At 44.8% G+C, this 17,745-nt stretch overlaps 1 protein-coding gene across 1 annotated transcript in view; it reads left to right on the top strand.

Moving 5' to 3' along the window:
- The window catches only part of WDR49 (WD repeat domain 49), a 112,840-nt gene that overhangs the window by 19,211 nt on the left and 75,884 nt on the right, over positions 1-17,745 (top strand). The window contains exons 2-5 of the mRNA XM_056850068.1: positions 6,133-6,573; positions 8,020-8,196; positions 10,891-11,065; positions 16,186-16,353. Of these exons, the coding sequence (XP_056706046.1) occupies positions 6,133-6,573; positions 8,020-8,196; positions 10,891-11,065; positions 16,186-16,353 (961 nt within the window). The remainder of the gene's footprint in view (positions 1-6,132; positions 6,574-8,019; positions 8,197-10,890; positions 11,066-16,185; positions 16,354-17,745) is intronic.

Raw genomic sequence — 17,745 nt, forward strand, 5'->3', positions numbered from 1 at the left:
GATGGACAATATAGATCATTTAAAAAAGGAGCTTTTTGAAAAGTTCAAGGAAAGATAGCTTGACATTTCAAAGGCAGAGATAACAAAGTGAGGAAAATCTGAAGGAAAAAAAACCTCTTAGGTCTGTAGTTGTGTCGAAGATTCCTTCTGATGTTTGGATGAGTGGAACAGTCAGTGAAGGATCTTGGCTAGGATCCAAAAAGTAGTGTGCATTGGAGATTTTCAGTCTACACTTTCTAATGGCAATGGCCTCTTCTCTCCCCTGCAGGTGCTCCTGAAAGTGAGGGGATCCTCAAGAGTAGGGTTGCCAACCTCCAGGAACTAGCTGGAGATCTCCCACTGTTACAACTGATCTCCAGCCGATAGATATCAGTTCCCCTGGAGAAAATGGCCGTGATTGGCAATTGGACTCTATGGCATTGAAGTCCCTCCTCTCCCCAAATCCTGCCCTCCTTAGGCTCCGCCCCAAAGATCTCCAGGTATTTTCCAACCTGGAGCTGGCAACCCTACTCAAGAGCAGCATTCCATGAGTCATGTGTTGGAGAAGCATCAGCCTGCTAAAAGTCTAGTTAATGTAAATGCAGCTGAAAGAATAGTTTAGTCCACTTGTATCGTAGGGGGAGCTGTGGTGCATTCTCTAGGGTTTAAAGTTTATTGAATGTTTTTCTCTTGCAGTTCAGCCTGCCTCTTGATTTTTTTCTTTCTCTGCTGTGTGTCCATGCGTGCTAGTGCTTGTACTCTGAAGGTCTCTCTGTTGTATTAGTGGCCTTCAGTCAGTTATTGCAAATCCTGTTGCAGTAAAACTTATTGAAAGCAACCCCCAAAGGGTGGGATTGGATTGTTTCTCGAACTCTGCCAGCACCATGAGGAGGTGTTATTTAGGGTTGCCAGCTCCGGGTTGGGAAATAACTGGAGATTTGGGAGGGTGGAGTCTGAGGAGGGTGGGGTTTGGAGAGGGGAGGGCCTTCAATGCCATAGAGTCCAATTGCCAAAGTGACCATTTTCTCCATGGGAACTGATTTCTATCACCTGGAGATCAGTTGTAATAGCAGGAGATCACCTGGAGGCTGGCAACACTAGTGCTACTGGGAGGAAAAAAGACAGCTCCTTCTCTCGAAATTTTCTCAGTATAGGGTTAACAACCTCCAGTTACTAGCTGGAGATCTCCTGCTACTACAACTGATCGCCAGCCGATAGAGATCAGTTCACCTGGAGAAAATGGCTGCTTTGTCAATTGGACTCTATGGCATTGAAGTCCCTTCCTTCTCCAAACTCTGGCATTGAAGTTCCTCCCTTCCCCAAACCCCACCCTCGTCAGGCTCCACCCCAAAAATTTCCATTTATTTCCCAACCCGGAGCTGGCAACCTTATCTCAGTAGAGTGCAGGATGTAGCATTGCCATTCACCAGATATTATATTAGTACATTCAGAATTGTTTATGTTGCGGTTTTGTTGATAGTGTTGTCCACACTGGATTGGGAAATTCTTTGAGATTTGGGAGAGGAGCGTGGGGAGGGCAGGGTTTGGGGAGGGAAGGTGCCCCAGTGGGGTACAATGCCATAGAGTCCACCCTCCAAAGCAACCATTTTCTCCAGGAGAGCTGTAGTGTGGAGATGAAGTATAATTCCAGGAGACCTCCAGGCCCTACGGGGAGCATGGCAACCCTATGTTGTTGTATAAACCAGGTATTTTGAGTTAGAGGGGGTTAACTTCTTTCTGCTAACTCCGCCCCTTGATCTGCTCTATGCTTTAAAACCTCTTGCCTAAAATCTGCTATGTGCTGTCAAGTTGCAGCCAACTTATGGTGATCCCATAGAGTTTTCAAGGCAAGCAACGAACAGAGGTGGTTTGCCATGGCTTCCAACTGTGGAATAGCCTTGGACTTCCTTGGTGGTCAACCATCCAGGTACTAACCAGAGCCAACCCTGCTTAGCTTCCAAGATCTGGTACATTCAGGCTAACTTGGGCCATTTAGATCAGGGTAGGTTTCACCACTAACCTTTCCTAAACCACCAGTCTCCTCCCCTGGCCTGCCCCAAACTCAACAGGTTATGCCTCAATACCAGCCTAAAACTTTCCCTTTTTCTTCCCACTGAATCAACTTTGGTTCCATACACTGATGAGGCATTTAAAAAATAATCACAAGTTAGCAACACTGCGTGACATGCTCTTTGTACATGCTTCTTTTGTGCAATCTACAAATGATCTCAAGTTCCTCGCTTGGCTTTAGTGCTCAGAAGTTTGGCTTTGTGCAAAACTCTTGAAGGCTCAGCTCACCATTTTAATGACGGATTGCTTTGATGGATTGAATTTAACATTTCTCCGAAAGGTTTCTGCTGCTTTGGGAGGTTCATCAATCATTATCTGTGCTAAATTTCTGCCAGCGTCTTTCATAAGGAAGCAAAGCTTACTTTCTTTAGTTTATACAAGCTGTAGGTTTTCTGTCATTTGCATGATGATCATGTTGGCGATGATAAGCAGTGCTGGTAGTCAAAAAGATCTGCATGCGCAAGGCAGTGTGATATTTGCCAATTCCCTCCTCCTGTATCATCCCTCCAACTCTCTCTTCATGGTCCTCCCCTATCTCCCAAGGCTAGGAACAGTATGGGAGGGGGCATTTGGGCTGCAGTAGAAGGGTCTTATGGGGAAGGTTGGCATGAAACCCAGCCTAGAAGAAGATGATTTGTTTTTTATATGCCAATTTTCTCTACCTTTTAAACTTTCACACATGCCAAATAATGCACTTTCAATGCACTTTAACAATCGTTTGCAAGTGGATTTTGCCATTTTACACAGTAAAATCCAGCTTCAAAGTGGATTGAAAGTGCCCAAGGAGAATCAAACTGGTTTACAATCTCCTTCCCTTCCTCTCCCCACAACAGATACCTTGTGAGGTAGGTGGGGCTGACAGAGCTCTAAGAGAGCTGTGACTAGCCTAAGGTCACCCAGCTGGCTTCATGTGTAGGAGTGGGGAAACCAACCCAGTTCACCAGATTAGAGTCCACTACTCTTAATCACTACACCAAGCTGGCATCTCATAACCAACAATCCTAATGCACTTTGCAACTGGATTTTACGGCGCGAAATGGCAAAATCCACTTGCAAATGATCGCTAAAATGCATTGAAAGTGGATTGAAAGTGCATTATTCAGCATACGTGAAAGTGCCCTTAATCTCATAACCACCCAGGCAGCCATCCTGATGGTAACAGAAAAGCTGGTGCTTATGAACCAGAGAAAGTTAATTTCCTTCTTTAAGGAATGCCTGAAACTTATTTTTAGCCTCTCTACAGCCAAGAAGTCTCTCCCAGCTCTGCTATCCAAGAATCTTGTAATAGGAAATGCCAGAGGATGAAATCTGGGGACTTCTGGATGCAAAATCTGTGCTCTGCCCTTGACCAATGGCCCCTTGTCCCCAAAGTAGGACCCTTCAACCATTACTGAAATTAATTTGAGGGCTGTGGCTCAGTGACAGAGCATCTGGTTTGCATTCAGAAGGTCCCAGGTTCAATCCCCAGCATTTCCAGCTAAAATGATCAGGTAATAGGTGATCTGGAAGACCTCTACCTGAGACCCTAGACATCTGCTAGTCAGAGTAGATGTTACTGACGTGACAGACAGGAGGCCGTCCTTCCCCCTGAATGTAAAAACAGCCACTCAGCTGTTTCATCCCCAAAGCTATGGGAGTGCAGCTCCAGCATCCAATCACCTTTCAGAGGGGGGACTGAATGTTGGGGGAAGCACAGAGGCAGGTCTGCCTGAGGGGTGGGGAGAGGGCAGTGATCGTTTGGATCTGCCTCAGCAAAAGAGCAGAAAGTTTGAAGGGTAGCTCTGCCTGGTAGCATGGCAGAGTGGTTTAACCCTCCTTCCGGGAGAAGACAGACTTTCTGGTTATGAGGCCTGTCCCTGGCGATGAGCAGATGTACCATCCTGACATCCTGAAGGGGGGGGGTAGATTCGTGGCAGTCAGGAGGGGCAGAGCCGTGCCTTCCCGGCTGCCACAAAGACAACAAAGAATTTTAAAAAATGAAAAATGAAAAAAAAGGGAAAATGCCTCGTAGCACAAAGCGAGGCTGCACCACCCAAATAGGGGCATTCCCGGGGTGAAAGGGCTGTGGAAGCTGCCTAAAGACAGTTCCACCCCCGGGAACTCCCACCCCCCCACACACACATGCTGGCATGGGCTTTCCCTTCTCTTCTGGGAAAGCCTTGCTGGCATAGCTGCGCTGGCAGTGGGGGCCAGTGATGCCCGAACACCGATGTGTTTGCCCCCGTGCCTGAGCAGATGCCACCTTATTCCATGATAAAGTGGCACCTACGCCGGGGTGGGGTCATGCCATCTTAGGGTTCTCAATCTCCAGGTACTAGCTGGAGATCTCCTGCTATTACAACTGATCTCCAGCCGATAGAGATCAGTTCACCTGGAGAAAATGGCTGCTTTGGCCATTGGACTCTATGGCATTGCAGTCCCTCCCCTCCTCAAACCCCGCCCTCTTCAGGCTCTGCCCCCAAAACCTTCCACCAGTGGCAAAGAAGGACCTGGCAACCCTAGCTTTAGTCCACAAAATCTTGTGCTGGTGTAAAAAGGGGACTTGCCTCCTGCTGTCACTAGTAGAAAATTGATGAGTTCCAACCCCCAAAATGTAATTTTCAAAAAGTAAAAATTAACACTGACTGCATACAGATGCCTGTTTCTCCCCCCCTTTTTTTTTAAAGAAATAGAATTTAAGAGTCAGAGCATGATTTTCATTCTAAGACACTGGTTCATTAAAGTACTATATGGAACAGTGGGATATAGAGAGTGCTGAAATAATAATGGGATTTTTATGTGAAAATTAATTAAACCTGATTTTCCACAAAGTTATCATGGTGTTACACTTTAGATTCCACCCCCTCCTCTGCATTAAGTATAAAAACTGAAGTGCCTTTTTAATGTCTGCTATTCAGTTAACTAATTACAACAGTGGATCTGGAGGAGACGCTCTATACATAACATGTCCCTTTCCCTCTCCCCCAAGTGCTTTCATTTTTGTATATGAGAAAATACAAGTGTTTCTGTTTTTTAAAATAATGCCCCAAGGCTAAATAGATAGGGTGATTATTAAATAGGATACAGAGTCTTGCTTCTAGCAAAAATCATTATTCCCACAGCTTATGAAATCAGTTTGCAACCTCAGGTCTTCGCAACAACAAAAAGTCCTTTATAATCAGTTACCAAAGCGGAGGGAAGCTATTAATTGTATTTTGCTGAAGGAAGACAGCAGTTACTTTACTTGGACACAGGGTTGTGATTTAGATTGTCATGTGTCCATACGTTTTAGAGATAGTTTGTATTTTGGGATCCCCGTAACGGGGAAAAATTTATGGGGTTGGATCCTACTCACTTTTCTGCTGATGCAAGTGGGAGAAGAATTGATATTACCCATTTTCCCTCATCAAGAGCCAATGTAGTACCCTTCCTCTGTTCGAACTTCTCCTAGATTAAAACAGGATTGATTAAAAACTGACTCCAGATTCCTAAATGAGGAAAAGAAATGGATTTCTGGATTTTGGGGGGAAACTGGGTAAAGAGGAATTAAGAGCATTTGTCTTAATGCTGCTCCTCCCTTTCCCTCCAAAACGACATGCATCCTACCTTTGTCTGAAGGAAGTTCCTCCAGTTTAAGATCCCTTTCTTACAAACCTGGGTGGTTCTTCCATCAGAGGAAGAGCAGCTTAAGTTAGAGGAAGGCTTCAGACTTTGCTCCTGGAATGGTAGGATAGATGCCATTTTAATTTCATGCATTCACATTCCTACAAAAGTGTGGGGATATGAACAAGGATTGTCAGGCCTTGGCCCTGAGATTCAAGTTTTGGGGCTCATTCTCGAGATTATTGTGAAGATAAAATGGAGAGAGGTCTATACGCTCTGCCTTCAGCTCTTTGGAGGAATGGTGGGGTCAAAATATGTTTGTCTCTTGAGGAATGTGGTATCAGTCAGTTATTTGCCGATGGGGAGCAGACATCACAGAGCTTTTAGGTTACCTCAGACATGATGCAATGAGGGTAGTTCATACATTTAGTCGAGAGTTTGAACATGAAACTTTAGCAAGTTTGTGGACTGTACGTTTTCATGGTTGTTGTTTTTTTCAAGTCCTCAGAGTTAAATGAGAACATCGGTATGACTAGAGAAGAATTCATGGAGAAAATGTCTGCAGCGATTAAACAAGGCACCAAAGAAGAATATGGTGACCTGTTTGATAAGATAGATTTGGCCCGAGATGGTCTTATCAGTTGGGAGAAATTGACCTCCTTTGTGCTCCTTGAGCTGTATGAGAGAGATGAACAAACCAAGTTATCAGTTATCCCCCAGTGGAAGGACCTCCATCTTATCCCACCAGTCCATAAAGACAATGTTGAAAACATAATGTTTTTGAAAAGCCTCAGTGGCTACCTGACTGTGAGCAGGAGTGGATTGCTTGGCATCTGGACAGAGAGTTTAATGTTACAGAGGACTCTTCAGATCACTACGGAATCTGTCAAACCAAAAGACCTCTGGGTGACTTCTCTGGTTGCACTACCAAATGTTAACAAGGTACGTATTGATGAAAGTAGGATAGTGCTGCTAAAGTGTTAGAAGAAATTTCCACAGCTTGGCTTAGGTGTTTTCCACTGGAAGAAGGCACAGCAGAAAAGTGGGGCAATAATGTTTGATAATCTCTTCTTCCCCCTGTAGACCCCACTTCACCTCCATGCTGTTCCCAGGGATCCACAATCCTCTAGGGCAGGGGTGCAAACTTGAGGCCCAAGGGCCGGATCTGCCCCCTTGAGAGCTCTTATCTGTCCTGCAAGCCAGCCGAGGCAGCCATGTTATGCCAAGACGTGTTATGCCTTCTCTGATTGCTGCTTCACTTGTACTGAATAAGAGGACCTGGCTCCTTATTTGGAATCCCATGAAATGCCTTTGTCTTTCTCCACTTTGGAGTTACAGGTACTGTGTCATTCCAAATGTGCAGCAATTCCCAAACTGTATGGTGCCACTGGGGTTACCAGTATGTTGCTTAGTGTTGCCAGGTCCCTCTTCGCCACCGGTGGGAGATTTCTGGGGTAGAGCCTGAGGAGGGCGGGTTTGAGGAGGGGAGGGACTTCAATGCCATAGAGTCCAATTGCCAAGGTGGCCATTTTCTCCAGGTGAACTGATCTCTATCGGCTGGGGATCAGTTGTAATAGTGGGAGATCTCCAGCTAGTACCCAGATGTGGGCAACCCTAATGTTGCAAGAGGGGCTAGAGTAGGCCTTGAAAAGTCACCATGTTGGATGCATCCATGGTCATAGAGGGGAGAACAAATATGGCATTAGTTCTTCCTCTCTCTCCCAATAAATGGGCCATAACACCATCCCAGGAGAAGGAGTAAAGGTGCATCAGAATTGTCTGATCCAGCCCATACTACATCTAACCGGCATAGGGAACCTCAGGTCCTTCACAACTACCCAGAAATCATGGTCCTATCACCTGAGTTCTGACTGACTCAGCATGGGCAGGATGAGATGCAGAAAGACAATAATTAACTAAGGCAATCATACTAGTGAGTAGGATTTCTGCCAATTTTGTATCAGTGTTATCAAGAAAATACAACCTGTTTGTTGTGTTAATGTTATGCTGTGGGATTGGATACAGAAGGGGCAGAACGGGAGAATGGGCAAGCCTTTTTAGAGACCTTTGGGTGACTTAGGGTTGGAGGCGCTCTCCCCCTTTCTCCCTCATTAACTTTCTTTCATTCTTTTGGGAGCCAGCGTGGTGTAGTGGCTAAGAGTGGTGGACTCTAATCTGGTGAACTGGGTTCGATTCCTCACTCCTCCACATGAAGCCTGCTGGGGGACCTTGGGCTAGACATAGTTCTCTGTGAACTCTCTCAGCCCCACCTACCTCACAAGGTGCCGGTTGTGGGGAGAGGAAGGGAAGGTGATTGTAAACTGGTTTGAGACTCCTTAAAGGTAGAGAAAATCAGGGTATAAAAACCAACTCTTCTTCTTCTTCTAGGTTGCAGTTGCATTTACAAGCAAAGAGGTTTACTTTGCCGAGCTGAATTCCAAGCAAGGGTTCTCTTGTCAGTACAGACTTCAAGGCCTGGAAGGAACAGTGATATGCATGAACTATTGGTACAATCCTCATGATGGAAATGAAGCCATTTTGATAATGGGGGATGTCTGTGGGCAGGCAAGTACAGTACAACATCTGGCAATGACTGAAGATACAATATTACCTTATACCAAGCCAGACCATTAATTTTCTTTGACTGGCAGTGATTCTCCAGAGTCCAGGTCTTTCCTAACATCCGCTCCTTCAGATCATTTATACCACTAATGCCCAACGTGGCACCTATGGTGTCTGCCAATGGGTTTTCTGGCACCCATTTACTTCTTCCCAAAAGCAAACAGCCACTCCTCCACTAGGAGGAGCTTCAGAAGAACCAAGGAGGCATCTCCTTTGGGTTTCCAGGGAGCACTACTTTGGAAACTGGTGCTTTCATCACAGGAAGCTGCTTGGCTTCTCATCTCCCAGCCCCAGCCCTTTATGGCAGCCATTTTGTGATTTGGCCCAGCTCCATTTTGTGGTGGTATCCATTCCCTGTTCTCCATATTCCAAAAGTGCCTACAGGCTCACCAAGGTTTTTTTGTACCAAGCTTTCATTTTCAAATTGTAGGTTATGATATATGTCCCACCACGGGTAACATTCAGATGCCGGTCCCAAGAAGGGTAAAGAAGCTCAGTGTGGGAATCACCTTGGATTGGGGCCATGGCATGGGGGACAAATTTTCAGCCCTTTTCCTTTGAGTCAGAAATTTAAAGACATAGGAGTCATTACCAAAGCAATTTGGGGACTGCTCATAGCTCAGTGGTAGAGAATGTGGTTTGCGAGCACAAAACTCTATTCCAAACTCAAGATGTCCAGCTAAAAAGATCCCAGGTTGGGGGATTGGAAAAGATCTCCGCTTGAGTGCTTGAAGAACCATTGCCATTCAAAGAAGACAAAGCTGAGTTAGAGGGGATGGCCTGAATCAAAATAAGGCAGCATCTTATGCATATTGTGAGAAACGCTTTCACACTTACAAGACATGTGGGATATCGATCAGGTCTCCCGACTTTTTATGCTAACTTAAAAGCAGTTTAGTAGAGCTCCAAATTGGATTGGAGCAGCAGTAGTGGGAACAGAAACTGTTAACCTTTTACCCCACCATTTTCTCGATCTAAATTCCCTCTCTCTACTAAGGTCATGAACAGCACCGTGTTCACAGCATGGAACGTTTCCACTTTCCCTTTACTGCTGCAGCTGGCTGTGCTTCTTAAAATGTAGCCGGCGGGGCGGGGGGAGGAGTGTCAGAGGAGCCTTAGGAATAGGGTTGCCAGGTCTCTCTTCGCCACCGGTGGGAGGTTTTTGGGGTGGAGCCTGATGAGGGCAGGAGTTGGGGAGGGACTTCAATACCATCGAGTCCAATGGCCAAAGCAATCATTTTCTCCAGGTGAACTGATCTCTATCGGCTGGCGATCAGTTGTAATAGCAGGAGATCGCCAGCTAGTACCTGGAGGTTGGCAACCCTACTTGCGAACAGTTTGTGGGCCCTGAAGAGGGACTGGGAATTGACTGAAATCTTGTGTGAGCAGAAGTGTCCCTTTCACAACACTGCACTGTTGCTCTAACTCAGAACTCCCCGTGGCTGCTTTTCTTAGAAATCAAATTTTGTGTGTATCTCTCTGCCCTCAGAAGTTCAGGTTTGGAGAGATTTTGCAAGTGGAAAGAGAGTTAGGATCCACATACTAAATTTCCACCTGAATTATTAACCCCACAGTGGGAAAACACAGTAGGTTGCGTCCTATGAACTGTGAGCATAAAGCTGCTTGTAGATGTCGACCTATCCCACCTCTTCCTTCTCCCTGAAGCCTCCTAAGATATCTGAAATATTAATGTTAGGAACAAAAATTATACAGGGCATAGGGGTTGAGGCTGTAAAGAAGAGGAACTGAACATCACCTTTCCTCTTTCTTCCACTGGTGGAGTCTCTGCTAATCCAAAAGGCTCCATCACTGCAAGAGGAAAATGGAGGAAGTGTTACCAATTCCTCATGTCCCTTAGTTTATGTCCATGGAGTTGCCATGACTCTACGCACCAGTTTTTCTGAGATCCGAGGATGCTAGTGTGTGTGTGTGTGTGTGTGTGTGTGTGTGGCTCTGGAGCATACCTGCTAGGAGCTCATCTTTCATAGAATCCAAGCAAATGTGGTTTCCCTCTGTGGGGTTAATAGTTTGGGTGGAGATTTAGATTGGAAAAATAGTGCGTTAGGGAGATTAGCCCTCTTTTTATCACTGTGGCAGCTTTGCTTTAATTCAGATCCACCTGTGGCTGCTTCTATTAGAAATGAGAATATTAAGAGATACTATTCCAGATCTCCTGTGTGTGTGCTTCCTTTGCCATTTGGCCATCAGACGTCTGGCTTGGGCAAGGTTTCTTCCCCTGTTGAAATAAAAGTCCATTGTATCTCACTTCTCGTATTCATATTCATGAATTTCGCTAAACTATTAATAGCTGTCCAAGGTTTTGCTCCCTTCATTTCCCTTTAGATTGGGTCGTCCTCCTCTTTGTCAAATGCATACCCTTGCCAAGCTATACATATTGCTAAGCTATACCTATTTAATTGATGTCCATTGTCCCTTCCTAAGCAAACCCCATCAGCCTCATTAACGGAAATCGCCATCGCAGTGGCTATGAAATTTAAATGCCCGCACATTATGAATTTATAACAAAGTAGAGGCTTTGTACGATAGTCCGGTTATTGCTTTCAGTTAATAGGTTGCTTTGAAATGTTGAGAGTAGTAAAAATACAGCTTAAAAAATATTAATTCTTTCTCTCCCAGGTTCAAGCAATTCTCTTCAACACTGCCCTGATCTCATTGTTCGACAGACCTTCCAATTCCCATGAAGATGAAAACGTGACAATGACGATTAATTGGCAAGAGCTGGTCTCTGGAGATCACAGATGTTGCTATGTATTAAGGCACAGACTTCATGACAAAGAATGGGTTAGACAAGGTACTGGTGGACCTGAGAAACAATGCAGGGAGGTGGCTTTAAAGCCTTTTGTCATATACTGTGGGCACTATGCACAAATATTCAAATAAGGGTTATCCTCCTCTCCTATTTTTATTTAAAAAGGTAAAGGTCACCTGTCCAAAGCACCGGGTCATTCCTGACCCATGGGGTGACGTCACATCCCGATGTTTACTAGGCAGACTTTGTTTTATGGGGTGGTTTGCCAGTGCCTTCCCCAGTCATCTTCCCTTTACCCCCAGCAAGCTGGGTACTCATTTTACCGACCTCAGAAGGATGGAAGGCTGAGTCAACCTTGAGCCGGCTACCTGAAACCAACTTCTGTTAGGATCGAACTCAGGTCGTGAGCAGAGCTTGGACTGCAGTACTGAAGCTTATCACTCTGCTCCACGGGGCTCCTTTTTAAAAAAAAAAAAAAAAAAAACTTATTTATTATTTCAATTTCTAGCCCTCCCTCCCCAGCCAAAGCCTGGCTCAGGGTGGGTAGCAACCATAAAATCAACATAGTTCAATATAAATATCCATAAAACATTCAACACAGTAAAATACGATAGCGAACTGTCAATCAACTAAGTTGGAAAATACCTGGAGATTTTGAAGATGGAGCTTGAGAAGGGTGGGGTTTGGGGAGGAGAAGGACTTGAGTGGGGTATAGTGCCATAGATTCAACTTTCCGAAGTGGCCATTTTCTCCAGGTGAACTGATCTCTGTCGTCTGGGAATCAGTTGTATTAGTGGGAGATCTCCAGCTACCACCTGGAGGTTGGCAACCCTACCTGGAACAGAAGACTGCAGTGAGAAGGGAAGGCATGGAAATGGTGTGACTCCACTTGCTCTGCCTAGGATCCAACCCCAAGTATTTGCTTTAATGTCCGGCCCCACAAAGACCGAGCACTTCCATTTATGGTCTCTTTCATACCCAATCTCATTGCCAAGCAGTTAAAACTCCGAAATCAAAACTGCAGAAGATTATCACAGTGGTTCCGAGATCTAAGCCCATGTCACGTCTTATGAAGATCAGCTCTTTAATTTTAAAAACGATAAAGTGCTTTGCATGCATGGCATGCCCCCTACCTATTCAGGCCTGAATAATTGATGGGCTTCTTAGCCTGACAGGAGGAATAGCTCCCTTTTCGACCACAGCACTGCTCTGGCCTGATATAAAATTCAACAGCAGAACTTCAATTCTGGGGTTGCCAGGCTTAACTTCTCCCACCTTGTAATCGACCACCTAAGTAGGATTCCCACCTAAGTAGGATTCTGAAGAAGTGAGCGGTGACTCATGAAAACTCATAATGGCATAAGCATTGTTGGCCTTTAAGGTGCCAGTGCAGTTTTGTTTCGTCCTGCCAAACCCAAAGACACATCCTGCCAAGACCTGCAGAGGGGGCCTCTGGAACAAGTTCCCATTTCCTGATTGGAGAGGTGTTGGGAGCAAGGTAGGGTTGCCAGGTTCCCCCTCGCCACCGGTGGAGGATGGGGGGTAAGGTTGCCCGATCCAGGTTGCAAAACTCCTGGACATTTGGGGCTGGAGCCTGGGGAGGACAGGGACCTCAGTGGGGTACAATGCCATAGAGTCCTCCCTCCAAAGCATCCATTTTCTCCAGGGGAACTGATCTCTGTAATCTGGAGATGAGCTGTAATTCTGGGGGATCCCCAGGTCCAACGTGGAGGCTGGCATCCCTGGAGCAAAGAAGTAGAGTTACCAACCTTAAGGTGGGGCCTGGAGTTCTCCCAGAATTACAACTGATCTCCAGTCAGCGGAGATCAGTTCCCTTGGAGGAAATGGCAGCGTCAAAAAGGAGGGGCTCCCAATGGAATGTCTCCCACCAGTTGGCAGCCTTGGGCAAGCAAACTCAGAAAGGTATGGGGTGCTTTCACAGACTGAGGTGATAACCTGTATCTGAACTGTACTACCTCCGGCTGCAAACGGGGAGCACATCAGTGAATGCTCCTTCGTGAACAAACAAACAAATCTTCCTAGCCTGCTTTCTCTCTGACATGCTAGCTTTGTATGTTCAGGGATTTTTGAAATAAATGCAGGCACATTCAATGATGTGAACCCTTCCCCCATCATAATGAACCCGTGGCAGACCAGTCCAGGCACAAGTGTACCGTCTCAATGGAAATAAGACCTCAATGGCAGGTTTGCAGGGTAGACTCAATGTAGGGTTGCCAACCTCCAGGTGGTGGCTGGAGATCTCCCAGTATTATAATTGATCTCCAGGTGATAAAGATCAGTTCACCTAGAGAAAAATGGCTGCTTTGGCCTCTGGACTCTATGGCATTGAAGTCCCTCCTCTCTCCAAACCCCACCCTCCTCAGTCTCCATTCCCAAAATCGCCAGGAATTTCCCAACCCAGAGCTGACAACCCTATTAACTTACCTCACCTCTGCAGTGAGGGAAGGCGGTGGGGGGGGGGGGCAGGACAGACAGGAGTTCAGAAGAGGATTTTATTGGCAAGGTGGCCAATATGGGTAGTTTGGTCATCCCCTCCTTTTGAAATTCATGTAAGGTGGAGGTATCCAGTTGGCATCCAATCCGGCTCCTGAGGCAGTTTTAATTTGGCTCCAAGTTTGGTTTACAGGTTTTAATTAAATCGGAGGAAAGAACATTTGCTGAGTTTCACAGAAGGGATCAAGCTGGGTGGCAAAATAGATGTTCCCCCCTGAGGTTGCCAACAGCCTGGAGAAAAGTGATTCTGCCCTTTTTGATAGGGGCTTAATGGGATGTTATCTACCAGGTGACGTTATTTACCTCCATAGACAAAACAGAGGTTGATACTGATCTGCACACTTTGTAATGTCAGCCCATTCCAGAAAGAAATATTTAGACTGCATTCCTTGGATGTGTGCTTTTACGATTCAAAACATATTTGAGTAACAATCTGATATCATAGGAATACATCTTAAAATACATACCTGAGCTGATACAAAACCGTTCTGTTTGTAAATGTATGTGTAGTGTTAGTCTGTCTGTAGCCGTAGAAAAGAGCAAGAGTCCAGTAGCACCTTAAAGACTAACAACATTTCTGGCAGGGATGTGAGCCTTCGTGGGCCACAGCTCACTTCTTCATATATATAGGTTCAGAAAGCTCATACCCTGCCAGAAATGTTGTTAGTCTTTAAGGTTCTACTGGACTCTTGCTCTTTTCTACTCTCTTAAAGTGGCATCACATGTTTTTCTCCAGGCTGTTGACAATGCTATTGCTAACCCCCTCCCCATCTCACCATCTTGAGAACACAACGGCCTCAAGAATACAGAAGTGGAGCCATCTCTGATGTATAGGGTTGCCAACCTCCAGGTACTAGCTGGTGATCTCCTGTTATTAGAACTGATCTCTAGCCAATAGAGATCAGTTCCCCTGGAGAAAATGACAATTGGACTCTATGTATGGCATTGAAGTCCCTCCCCAAACTCCACCCTCCTCAGGCTCCACTCCAAAAACCTCCCACCTGTGGCAAAGAGGGACCTGGCAACCCTACTGATGTAAGACCTTAGTAATAAAAAACATCGGCAGACTCCATGACTACAGCAAATCCATGAAAAAAAAAAGTTTTATTTCTTTTCCTCAGACTGAAAGCCAGTAATTTTTAGTATTTTGATCTGGGATGGGTTGTCAAATGCCTTTTTAAAAAACCAACCAAGTAGAAGCTGAAGAACAATTAGGGCCCATTTAAAGGTCATAAGATAAGTGTGAGAGAGCTGCTGCAGAGATGTGGTTGAGAGACAGTAGAAAATATAGTTGATGCAAATATAGGTTCAAAACATTACAGTGTAGGCAGATTCTCAAAGTAGCAGAATTACTACAAGGGTGAAAACAAAGTAAGAAAAGTAGAGGCGTTCTTATCATAAATATGTATAAATATGTAACTTACCACAAAGGAATAGTAAGATTAAGCCTTTGTGGTAAGTTACATATTTATACATATTTATGATAAGAATTGTTGTAGTTTATTATAGAGGTTGTTTTGTACTTTTGTGTATATATTTTTATATCAGGCTGATGAAGCTACTTTTGTAGTGAAAATGCTGGAATACGTCCGGAGCCGCGTTACCATCTGCATCTCCGTCGCCTGAAGATACATTGAAATTGACTAGAAAATCACTCCACTCCTTACATGAACTTTTTTGCACTTATTATCAGCACTTAGCTGATTCTTATCGCCTTTGCTACTTCTTCGCTTTGTAACCTCGGTTGCCTAGCTTGGTTTGCCTATTTATGTTTATTGCAATACAGTGACAGCTTTGCTGTTTGTGCTGCTTGCTATCTTTTGCCTATTGCTTTATTACTTTTGCCTACTACTATTTTATTTGTATCAGTACCTGGAGGTTGGCCACCCTAGCCCTGGTTCATATGATGCTTTAACTGATGGTTTCTACTGAGGTCCTCCCCCCCTTGGTAATTTTAATTTTTGCTTCATTCACCATTTCCTTCTCAACTCTTCTACTCCCTTTCATATTTTCTTCATGCAACAGAACACTTTAATTTGTCATATATCTTCCTGCTATGGAAATTATTCTAACATCACCTTTTTCAGTCTGACATCTTCCAAGGAGCTTGACTTACAACATAATTTAGTCAGAAACAACTTTATGTCTTTGTTACAAAATTGGCTTCTAAACCTCATAATGTTTCTTTCTCATTAATGTCCCGGCAGCCCGAAGAGGCCGGTCATGAAGTGAGAGTGAGGTTTTTTTTAGGCATTCTAATCTGTCTTTCCAGATGGACTGCAAAGCAAAATTTACCACAGAATATAACAAACCAATTTCCCAGACAATTATGCTTTTTTAAAAAAAGTAATTTAGGACAGTATTATTGGGTGCTTGCGGAGGAATAACAGCTAATATTGTACTTTACCATACCTTTATTTGGGGCTGGGTTCACATCACACATTTTAAGATGAGCCCATAAAACCCTTTACAGGTACACAGAAAAATGTAACATATGGCCACACACAGGTCTAAGAACCAGTGCTTTGAATTGTGCCTGGAAACAGGCAATGCAGATTTTTCAGCAGCAGGTTCATGATATTTGACCTACCTCTTACTTTGGGTTGAATTTAATCCCAGTGTCCTCTCTTTCCCATCTCCAATTTCAGTTGCATACAGCTCCTCTTTAGATGCCTTTATTTCTGTTACAACGTGTAGTACGAACACCCTAGTGCTGGCCTGGAGAGAGAAATTAAGTCCTCATCTTACAATGACAACCTTTCATGTCACTCAAGGAGTTAATGCTTTTGACTTCCATCCCCGGCTCAACTTAATAGGTATGTAACTAATGATTTCTGCTTCATTGTAAGATGTAATATGACAACCGAGTGTTTGAAGGCATGTCTACACAGCAGACACAAGCTAGTGTGGCAGCTATTTCCTCTGTTCAGGGAACTCTTTGAGTTGCTGATTTATTGGGGGGGGGGACCAGGAATCTTTGCCACTCCTAGGATTCTTTGGGGGAAGCTATGACATTTGCAGTGCCATCTAAAGCAGAGTGGGTCTCTTCTAAGTGCCCTGAAGTGCTTAGTCAATGAGCATAGAAGGGGGGGGGGGTCATTCTGCCTAGGATGGCAGTGGTAAACGGCTATACAATCAGTAAATAATTTAGATATAGCCTCCATATATGTTTGGAATGGCATGTGCGTGTAAGAACTTGGCTTTGGATTGGGTGTCAGATCAAATGGGGTACAAACGCAAGGCCCATGGGCTGCACCTGCCCTACTAGAAGAAGAGGAGGAGGAGTTGGTTTTTATACCCTGATTTTCTCTACCTTTGAGGAGTCTCAAACCAGCTTACAATCGCCTTCCTCTCCCCACAACAGACACCTTTTGAGGTAGCTGGGGCTGAGAGAGTTCTGAGAGAACGGTGACTAGCCCAAGGTACTAAAGAGTCTCCTTCCTTCCTCCCAGTCCCGTGTGGCAGCTCAGCAGCAGAATGTTCATTCTCAGGAAAAGCTTTACCTTGGGGGGGAAAAGCACCAATGATCCGAATATGGCTGGAAGGCCTTCGATTTCTGATCCTTCCCATGTTCTTTTTATCTCTACACTGTTACGAATTTAGACCTCTATTTGCGTTCATGGAACTCATGAGTGAACCCAGCCAAGTTCTAATGGCTGGCTTTTCATGCTCAGTTAACATTTGGATATTATATTTACCTTCCAGCAAAGTGGTGGTCAATCAACTGATGATATTTCCACTGATGATTCCCCATTTGGTCCTAATAGTCTGGTGATAATAGTATGGTACTATGATGTCAAGGGTGTTTTATGCATGGTCGCTTTAACCTCCTTTAGTCCCCATTTCAGCCAGGATCAAATTTTTCAGTATGCACAATATCTCATTCCTTGGAAGCTCAACACTGTTTCGACACAAAACGAATCCGGCTTTTCCCATTACTCTTCTGGCCCGAATTAAACCGTTCATCCTGGCTAATTCCAGAGTCACAGAATGTGCATACTGTCCTCAGGTTGAGCTTCCCAGCACCATCACACCCACCCCTTTTTAACCCCCTCCTCAAAGCACCATGCCGATGGTTAAACAGGGGAAAACAGAAGATTGGCTTCTCTCACAGCCAATCACAAAGCAGTGTGTAAAGAGGCAGGGATTCAAATGCTTCCTGCTACCTCAGAGCTCTTTCTGAGCAAAAGAAAGGCTTTTTAAAAACA

This window comes from Euleptes europaea, chromosome 5 (genome assembly GCF_029931775.1).
Source record: "Euleptes europaea isolate rEulEur1 chromosome 5, rEulEur1.hap1, whole genome shotgun sequence".
Classification (NCBI taxonomy): Eukaryota; Metazoa; Chordata; class Lepidosauria; order Squamata; family Sphaerodactylidae; genus Euleptes; species Euleptes europaea.